Here is a 10,805-nt window from a genome sequence, read left to right as displayed (position 1 = left end):
GATCTAGTAATTGTCTCTGGTACAAGCCCATAATATTTATGGGGGGCAGATAGTTAGGTAGTTTATTTAGGCTGCTGATGACCGCCCTGTTGCTCTACCGTTATGTTCCACTCAGCGGGAATAGGTATTTTGCAATAAAGGCCGGAGGCAGTAGTCTGCTGAGTTACTGACCCACTCGGTCTAGATCTTCACGCACAGCAGGTGAGAGGACTGAGAGGGGGTCTCTAACTAATAGGTTAGCTATTAGCTTACAGATTTTTTTTTTTGTAGCTTACAGATATATTTTTTTTTTGTAGCCTACAGATATTTTTTTTTTTTTTTTGGTAGCTTACAGATATATTTTTTTTTAGCTTTTAGCTAGGCATTTTTCTTTTCGTTTCCTTTCTTTCCCCTATGTACTTCGAGAGCGAAGTACTTGTCAGTATGGCCGTGTCATATATAAGATATTATGTTTATATGAATTGACCCAATCATAAACTTTGAGTCTCAAATAAATATTCATAGAATTGTTTTCAACGGAATCGTTATTCCTATACGGTGTCAATGTAGTCACTGTTATGATATTATAAAACATATCGTATATTATTTACTGCAGTTTAATATAGTATTTAGGAATAAGACAATATGTAAAATATTATGACGCAAATTATCAATACATGTCACTAATTATTAGTTGTAAATTAAATACTGTCAATATACTAAGATCGACATTATACTGCCGGATGTAATATATAGTTGTCAAGTTATTATGTGAAATAATATGTAAACCTTCCATTTATTATGTCATTAATTATTGTTGTCAAATTAATAATATGTAATCCGTAAATACAATGTAACTAGTGATATTATTAATGTTAATTAAATATTGTCAACGTACAGTTAGGTTGGTAGTTGGTACATTGTTGATACAATGTACCAACCTTCAAATAAATATTAAGATCACGTGACTGCCGACTTCCACCTTGTTTGCGATGACAGTGTTTATAAAAGTACCCTACCTCGACAGAGGGGGACAGTCTTGTATTGTGATTCAAACAGTGAACACCTTCTTGTGTTGTAATTCAAATAGTAAAGACTTCAGTCTTGTATTATAATCCAAACGGTGAAGTCCTTCACTTCAGAGCAAACAAGGGCGGCAGGCTATACCAAAGTTAAGTATTCTTATATTTTATTATAATTGAGAAGTATTTGCTGGTTATAACTGATTGCCATAAATGTGTACCAAATATGTTTTAGTACTATGTATTGAATGTTGTAATGGTTTTAAAAAGACGTGTGTCGTGGAGTTTCTTTGCCCTTTCTTCTCCACGACGAAACACCTTTGCGAAACGGGCAGTAGAGTCATCTTTAAATAAATAGATCTATGCTGAACAATACAATAAAATACAGATAGATCTATAAAGATTAAAGTGAGAAAGATATCTGAATAAACGACTAATTATTATTATTCAGTTTGGTTTGTTTTACTTATGTGTTTACTACCTACCCTCTCTTGGTAATTAATTAACTTTACCTATTGAAGTAAAAGTACAAATTAGGTTTTTAACTTATTTAATTTTAGAAAACAGTTTAGGATTCTTACTTTTACTAAATAATACAGTAGTTGCTTTGCTTGATTTTAATTGTTAAATGATTTAACATTTAGGCTTTACCTGACAAAATCATAGCTACCTACAAGTTTAAATAAAAGATAGATGATAACTTTTACTAATCATCATCATTTAAGCCCACTCTGTAATTTAAATCTAACACACTCATATTTTACATTTTTAAGTTTGAAATCTTGTCGGTGATTTTAATTTAAATTGAGGTTTATTTTACAATGCTTGCAGCTTTGCACGAAAGTTCGAAGTTTTCAGGGTGCAAGTGGTCGAAATTTCATCTTGGAATCTACCGACTTGCAAACTAGGCTCTGACACTCCCAGTTCCATTTATAGGTGGCGGCATAATCTCAAAGGTATGTCATGTCTGCTTCATGGTAGGATTCTGTCCCGCGACCACACTCTATTCGTAACCATAAACAGCCATCCTTCCATCCCCATCCTCTCCTATCTCTCCCTCCTTCCATCTCCCATCCCTCCGCCTCGTTCGTAACGAGATTGGGAGGTATTCATTGGATAATTCCCATACTTCACCAGATTGGCGGCAAAAATGCCCTATCTCTGCCCTACCTCTGTCTGCTACGGTTGTACACGAAGGCCTTACGAAAGTAGGTGATTTAACAAATGTAGATGCCTTATGGAGTGACATGTTCCGAAAGGAAAAGAACTCCTTAAATTAAAGATTATAACAAGTGTAAATTAAAAATTTATAACACCCCCTACAAGTGAAGGTTACAGTCCCCTCCTACTTTCGCATCCCCCGAATACCTGTGGCCATTGGGTCCGCCAACCTGGAGACAACCGTTGTTGCTGCATCGTTCGTCAAATTTTTGAAAAGCCTGTAGTAATTATTGTTATTATACCTACTTGAATCGCGAAATTGTCGTAAATTGTTTTTAAAGTTAAAACAATCTGGAGGATGTTTTAAGTAATTTATCTAAGTTTATTTTAATTTGATTGGGTTTGACCTTCCTATGCACCCAAGCGCCGATAGCAAGCTATTGCGCATCTCTGATTGGCTATATCGCGATATACATACGCGCTCCAGTGTATTTCACTAATTAATTAGTAATCTCTTTCTGGACTCTCAACTAGTGTTTTTATGGTTCCTCTGGTGATAAGTGATGGTGATCTACAATTGAACCGGTGACCCATGTTATTATATCCGAAAGGTAAGTGTCAAAGTGAAAGTTAGCCCTTAGCTGCTATCTCACCTGGTGTTAAGTGATGATGCAGTCTAAGATGGAAGTGGGTTAACCTGGAAGGGGTATAGCAGTTTTTATTAAACCCATTCAAGTTTCTACACGGCATAGTACCGGAACGCTAAATTGCGTTGGGACACGGCTTTGCCGTTAGGGTGGTAACTAGCCACGGCCGAAGACTTCCACCAGACCACCCCTGCCCGGGAAATGAATCCGGGACTCCCATTAATAAGATCACAACGCTTAGCACTGTGCCAAGGAGGTCGTCGCTTGCCCTAAATAAGCATAACTACAAGCGTATTATTATTATTACTGGAGACTAACCCGTGTAGATCCATCTGCGTCCTTCGTACCCTCGGAGGCGCAACCCTTCCATGATAATGAGTACAAATAACACCGGTCAACATGATCGCTATTAGCATAATACTTTCTGACAGCTGTGGGAAATAAAACCAAAATAATAATTTTGTTGTAAAAAAACAACATAGTAATATTATTTTATATTAGCTGATGACCGCGACTTCGTCCACGTGTATTTAGGGTTTTAAAATTCCCGTTGGAATTTTCTGGAATAAAAAGTAACTTATGCCACTCTTCAGGTCTTTAACCGAGTATTTGTTTTTAGAATACGTCAGACCAAGATCTTATCTAGAAATATTAGTTAATAGCTTATTGAATTAGCAAAAGGGTTATCGAAAAATCACCTTGTTGGTTTACTATTTACTTGCTAATTAATTATTATCTTCATAAGTTATCATCATCGCGTGAGATAACGGCAAAACGCAATCTGTCCACGATAGGAAAACCACAGCTGCGCAAAATAAATATTGAAATCCCAACTTTAAATGGAATTTTGATTTGATTCCTTCGCGAGGCATTATAATTGCAAATTATACGGAGATGAAAAATCCGTATCGGCCCATCAAAGTTTGCGGGACTTTTGTTGGGCGCGATCCGTTCAAACACGGCCCCCGAGATACGTTATTTAAAACTGACTTTTAATGTAGTCTACATAAAAAAATCGGTCAAGTGTGACTTCGGTCACAGGAAGGGTTCCGTGTCATCGTTTGAGAAAGAAAACTTTTTGTATTTTTCGTGGCGGCAATTTTGAAATTTCTAGTAGGTATTTGTTGCTATAGCGGCACCCATTCTATGAAAATTTGAGGTCTCTGCCTATTGTGGTTCACGAGATATAGCCCATTGACAGACAGACGGACGGATGGACGGACGAACAGCAGAGTCTTAGTAATAGGGCCCCGCTAGCACCCTCCGGGAACAGAACGCTAAAAACGTTTTTGGGATTTTCAGTTAGAACAATTTAGTCAGGCTTGTACTATAAGGAGTATACCTATTATTATTATAAGGAGTATACCTAGTATTGCATTTATCCGAAATCATTTGCGAACTCTAATACAGCTAGACACAAATATTATAAAGCAAGCAAAATCATAGGCAAAGGCTATTTGCTTAGCTTACGGATGCGATCATTCAACCCAAGCTACATTATACACTTTTAACAAGTTCCTAACTAAAACTAAAAACCAACTTTTTTCAAGCATCTGCGTGGCTCTCCAAACTACCGCCGAAAAATTCCGTTCCACCGTCAGTACTTCGCAAAGCGCCGACAAAAAACTACAGTACTTATGCTTAGTATGAGACATTACATCACACGTTTTTTATAGCCTCCCTGGCGAAGAGGCGAGCGCTGTGGACTTAGCAGTGGGAGATCCCGGGTTTGATTCCTGGCAGTCTGGTAGAAGGCTTCGGCCGTGGCTAGTTACTACCCTACTGGCAAAACCGTGCCACCAAGCGATTTAGCTTTCCAGTACGATGCCGTGTAGAAACCGATAACGGCTTGGATTTAATGAAACTGCTACCCTCTTCTAAGTTAGACCGTTTCCATCTTAGTCTGCATCATCACTTACCACCAGGTAAGATTTCTGTCAAGGGCTAACTTGCAATGGAATACAAATAAAGTGTATTTAGGTCGTTACACTTTAGTATTAAAGTAAATGGGACTTAATTGTCTAGCTTTAAAGCTCAAGTTCGTCCATGCATGCAGATGCAGCACTTTAAGCGCAAACTAAAATCGATGCAATTGAATTTTTACCCGACTGCGGCGAAGCCCAAATTAGGGTTATATGTTTGACCTGTATTTATATATGTATGTCCATTCGAAGTATGTCCACTGTAACTGTTCAACGGTTTAACCGATTTTGGTAGATAGGTAATACCCCATAAAATTCTCTTGATGGCACGGGTGTCACCAAGCTACGCAAAAATTAAAATGATGAATTTTATGTGCTTAGATGTGCTAGCTGAAAAGGATGCAGTGCAAAGTCGGAGTTATTGATGTTTTTCAAATTACTTGTTGACTTTAAATTAAGTAACTGACTTTTAGTTCCATTCTACTTTGACGTTGTTGTTTCGATTTCGAATTCTATCAACGTTGGGTGAGATGTAAAACCTCGTACTAAGCACACAGTTACTCTTTTTGAAGACACACCTTTACATTTTCGCCGGGAACCGCTGAAAAGTGTAAACTTCGCCCGGGCGTATCGACAAGCGAGCTTACCAGATTTTCAATCGTATCCTTGGCACATCTCCCCACTTGTAAATTCCTCCTGGATTCTGCAAATCCCAAGCCTGTCTACAATTCTTGAACTTTAATCTTGTTCCTTTTCTTTGAAATTCATGGACGAAATAAAATCTCTGGGTTGCATTTTTGCTAGCTCTTCTGTGAATTTTTTAGAGTAAAGCTGATAGCACACTGTAAACCGAGCCGCACGTGTCACTTTTTAGGGTTCCGTACTCGAAGGATACCAACGTGACCCTACTGCTAAGCCTCCGCTGTCCATTTGTGCGTCCGTCCGTTTGTCTGTAACTTGCAGATACGCCAATTTATCGGTGTTGCTCAGCTAGTTGATTCGCTTGCTTAAAGTCAATGTCAAAAGTCAAAATCATTTATTTAAAGTAGGTATTAATGTACACCTTTTGTTTGTCAGATTTGTTAGATTTGAAAGATGTTAAAACTAAAGATACGAGGGTTCCAAATGCGCCCAAGTCTGAGAAGAGCCCACAACAAACACCGAGGTTGATTGGTTCTACATTGCTGCTTCACTATGTGATATAAAATATTGTTTCGTAGAAAACCTTCAATGGATTTAAACATGAGCTCGATGGTTATCATTCAGTGTTAGACACTGAGTTAGCAAATCACCTCGCAGGAGCTTTTCGGCCTTGCCTTCCTTTCACCTTATAACCACCGTTCCGCAAGACGTCGAGCGAGTTTTCATCCTTATGTCGTCAACATTCCATCTCGTTTTGCGTCATCATTCTTCATACGCATGGCTAAGGCTTAGAATACTCTTCCCCGATCTGTATTTCTTAACAATTACAATCTGGGTATCTTTAAATTCTTGTAATTGTTGTTGAGACTCTTGTGAGTGAATAGGTATTTTCTAGGCATACGCGTCCCATTTTGGGCCACATCATCATTTTCCAGCAAATATGAATGTGGTCAAGCTTGTGCCTGTAGTGACAAAAAAGAAAGAAAAGTATTTTGAACCGGGGAGTTAGAATTCGCTACAGACGGACAGAGTCAATGTTTTACAAAAGTCTAAAATACACCCACGAAATAAAAGTTATCTTTATTTTTTAGGTATTCGTGGGAGATGATTCTAATAAATTAGGACTTTTTTATGCAAAATGTTTGTTAAAGTTTAATACTCGGAATTTCTGACTAATTCATGAAAGGTATCCTATTATCATTTTCAAAGAAGAGCTCGTGATTTGATTAACTAAGATTTCCAATAGCGCAATTTCATCAATACTTAATTGGCTTAAGCTCAACAGCGATCTCGTCCGAAGATAGAAATGCGATGAGTTTAAAATGAAACGGGAAATATAAAGTTTGTTCATATTGTTTCCGTTTTTAACGCTAACTGTAATATTGGCACCTTCAAAAGTCCTTCTAGACAAGCCGAGAACCTTAGGTGCTGATTCAACATCATCACCGTTGAATCAGCACCTAAGGTTCTCGGCTTGTCTAGAAGGTCTTTGTTTGGTGTGATTTATAGTTAAAAAAACTATGTTACTGGCACATTTTCGAATGAGTTATGTTTTTCCTCTTTTGAAGTTGTTATTATATTATATTCCCTTTTTTTACTAGAGGCACTGAGAGGAACTTGTATAGTTCGTCGTCCACGGCTCCACTTATTAAGTCTCTGTAGGGACTTCCACACGCGCCTGCGACTCGTGCTAGCCAAATCGTGTGCGAACAGACCGGTGTTCCGGTAGTAGTAATAGGTTATTAAATCTGTAACTAAAAAGTATTTTTATGTTGTATATTGGACTGTCATCTCTAGAGTTTTTCTTGGTTTTTTGAATGTGCAATCTATTAACTCCTTTTTTAACTAAATTTCAATCTATAACTTATGAGTTATATTAGGAAAATAATAATAATATGAGAAATGAGAGATAGTAAAAGTAAACAGACGCAATAAGGCGGATGACGTTGAGCATTAACCTAAATGAAACCAGAGGACTTAACTGTAACAATTAAGATTCTGCAGAATTTGCTTGACTTTGCAAAGTTTCGGTATCCGAGTCGGGAAACCGTCTCGGGAAGACCATTAAATTCTTTTGAACAAATTTATACATTATTATTTAATGACAAGGAACTGTCTGCGGATTGAGAAGGTTTTCGGATTGTATAAGTAATTATTGCTGTAATTGCCGGACGTTTTAATGAAGGACCTATTTGAATGTGAAAGGATATTTTCTGTTTTAAACTTTTCTTTGTTCAAATAGCGCTTTCGAGATGTATAAAATCTTCAAAGTTGCATCTTCCAGTAATTGAAAATTTTGTTTTTCAAGACCCGCAGGAGGCTCTAACGTAAGCACCACGTCTTGTAAGAAATGTGTGTGATGTTATCAGCAAGATTCGATCGCATCGAGAGTGTTAAAAAAACTTTTACTGTTTGATATCAGCAGAGGTTGGCGTTGATATGAACTCTACTAAAAAATAAATAGGTTTAGCCTTCCAAATGAACATTTATGGGCCTGGTGCACAAGATACTGGTGGCATTGCTGAGCTAAGTAGTTGGGCTAAAATAACCGCCAGCTCTTAGGTTACCCGTAGCGTGAACCAACTTCCGAGTTACCAGTTTCACAAATTACGGAAAATGAACTTTTCTGAACCAACTCAGTTCTTATTAATCTTGCGGTGTTTTTAAACTTTGATCGCAACGACATAACAGCAAAGCCGGACCACGAAGCAATTTATCGTCCCTCTTTAATCCTTTGTAGAAGCCGAACGAAAATAGAGGGCCGGCGAAAAATTCCAATAGATCCTCCGTGTATGACGCTATGGACGGACAGCCGTTGATTGACGAGCTATTACACAGCTGACAGTTTGACAAAGTCGTTTGCAATATCCTCTATCCACTTTCGAAAAGCAAGTCGTTAGTAAGGACATGCATTAAAGCTATGATAGTATATAAGTACAGTTAATATTTAAATAAATACAGGTAATTTATAATTAGTAGGTAGTTTTTAACCCCCGACCCAAAAAGAGGGGTGTTATAAGTTTGACGTGTGTATCTCTGTGTCTGTCTGTGGCATCGTAGCTCCTCAACTAATGAACCGATTTTAATTTAGTTTTTTTTTTGTTTGAAAGGTGGCTGGATCGAGAGTGTTCTTAACTTTTAAATCATTTGCATCCTTGAAAGTTCTCCACAATTAGACTATGGCCTATGGCCTATAGGGCCTATGGTCCTTCTCATTTTAAGAAGAGAACTGTGTTCAGTACCTAGTGGGTAGGCAATGAGTTGCGTTGGGATCACAACAGTCGAGAGGTAATGATATTGCCATCAATTTAAGTACTTAATCAAAATTAACTCCTAAAAGAAATTACATCTAATCTGACATCGTAATTTCCGTATGCTCCTAAATTGGTCTGTGAAGGTCGCTTGTAAAAATCACTAGTAAAAGCAAGAAAGGTCAACCCGTGACCTGACCTGTCCGTGGTATGTATCACTTAGGGCTACTTTTACTATTTTCAAAAGTTCTGGTAGTTTTGATCTTTCTGGGAAAACTAGCTTTTAGAAGTCTTATAGATGACTCTATGGTCTATTGGTAGGTACTAGGTGGTGCCTGCAACTTCGTTCGCGTAAGTTTCGGTTTCTGAGGATCCCGTAGGAACTCTTTGATTTTAAATATATATAAAAAGTAGCCAATGTTCTTCCCTGGGATTTAAGCTATATTTGTACTTATTTTCGTCAATTAGACTGATTAGCCGTGAAAAGCTAACAAATAGACAGATAGACACAATTTCGCATTACAATATTTCACAAAGATGTTCATTTAAGGTAGAACTCAGGAAAATGTGGAAAAATCATAAAAGTGTGAATAATGTGATAAATTATAAGGATCACAACCCTCAGAAATAAAAAATAAATGTTATAATTCTTATGTTATATCATTATAGATTATTTCTTTATCGCTTTCATTTACATCACTCCCGAGTTATTTAATGCAGGCTTTGATTCGTTTTTTCTATATTCACCGTCCATCATACCGCGTGTTCGTGAATTGGGTTGTGTGGAGTCGGTGGGGTCGCGTGTGGTCGCTAATGTGGACGCGTGTCGAATACCGATGGGAAGCAAGGTCGAGTCCACCTTTGCTATGCTCTACTTGTAACCGAAATAAGAGTTCCCAATGTATTTCCACAATTTTTTTAAAGTATTTAACATCATAAGACTCGCATTATGTTGACGAGTAATTTATTATGTAAAAAAATGTAAATTGAAGTTGATAAGTTTGAGATGGGAGATCGGAAATTTGATCCCGCACGCAATTAAATATTACTTGCTTTAACGATGAAGGGAAAGATAATATATTTATAATGTTGATGGAAAATATAGGGAAGAAACCTGCATGGCTGTGATTGAGAGTTCTCCATAATGTTATCAAAGGTGTGTGAAATCTGCCAATCTGCACTCGGTCAGCCACTAGCGTGGTGGACAGGGCCGAAACCTGTCTATTTCTGAGATGAGATCCGTCTGTTGGCCGGCGATAGTTTGATGATGAAGTTGTTAAGTTTTACAGTTCGACTATTAAGTATTGGGAAAGGTGTTTGATGGTCTGCTTGACCGCCAGCTCAGTGGATATATAAAATTAAATGATGCACAGTTCGGCTTTAGAAGAAATGTATCCACGGAAAGTGCTATACTGGCGCTCAAGCAGACTGTTAAATACTATACTGACAGGAAGACACCTGTCTATGCCGCTTTTCTCGATCTTTCTAAGGCATTTGACCTTGTTTGTTACGAACAGCTGTGGACAAAGCTGAGGGACCTTAATGTGCCACCAGAATTGGTTAATATATTAAGGTTTTGGTATAGCTCACAAACGAACAGGGTCAAATGGGCTGGTGCTTTTTCGGATCCATATCACCTTGAATGCGGAGTTCGACAGGGTGGACTAACATCTCCCTCCCTGTTTAACGTCTACATTGATCAGCTGATTGATGGACTCCGCCGAACCGGAATTGGCTGCTCTATTGATGGCACTATGGTTAATAACTTGAGTTATGCAGACGATATGGTTCTGCTGAGTCCATCAATTAGCGCACTGAGAAAGTTACTCAAGATGTGCGAGTCGTATGCTGAGTCACATGGACTCATGTATAATGTAAAAAAGAGTGAGCTATTAGTTTTTAAGAGCAAAGGTAACTCGCCGGATGATATCCCTCCTGTGACTCTTAACGGAGTTCCTCTTAAAAGAGTCACAGAGTTTAAATATCTAGGGCATATTGTTACGGAAGACATGTCTGATATAAAAGATATGGAAAGGGAGCGCAGGGCGTTGGCAGTCCGATGCAATATGGTAGCTCGCAGGTTTGCACGTTGCAACAAACAAGTAAAAATAACTCTCTTTAAGGCATATTGCCAAACTTTCTACACGTGCAGCCTGTGGGTGTCATATACGCAGAGGACCT

General features: G+C 38.0%; 1 protein-coding gene across 1 annotated transcript in view; it reads left to right on the top strand.

Annotated features, from left to right (window-relative positions):
• The first annotated feature begins 2,634 nt into the window (after positions 1 to 2,634).
• Positions 2,635 to 10,805, top strand: part of LOC123867060 (nephrin-like) — a 370,840-nt gene continuing 362,669 nt past the window's right edge. The window contains exons 1-2 of the mRNA XM_045908906.1: positions 2,635 to 2,773; positions 4,486 to 4,734. Coding sequence (XP_045764862.1) covers positions 4,668 to 4,734 — 67 coding nt within the window. The 5' untranslated portion in view covers positions 2,635 to 2,773; positions 4,486 to 4,667. The remainder of the gene's footprint in view (positions 2,774 to 4,485; positions 4,735 to 10,805) is intronic.

Source organism: Maniola jurtina, chromosome 1, assembly GCF_905333055.1.
Source record: "Maniola jurtina chromosome 1, ilManJurt1.1, whole genome shotgun sequence".
In the NCBI taxonomy this organism is placed as follows: Eukaryota; Metazoa; Arthropoda; class Insecta; order Lepidoptera; family Nymphalidae; genus Maniola; species Maniola jurtina.
Note: the sequence above shows the minus strand (reverse complement) of the source record. Positions and strands in the feature narration are given on the sequence as shown.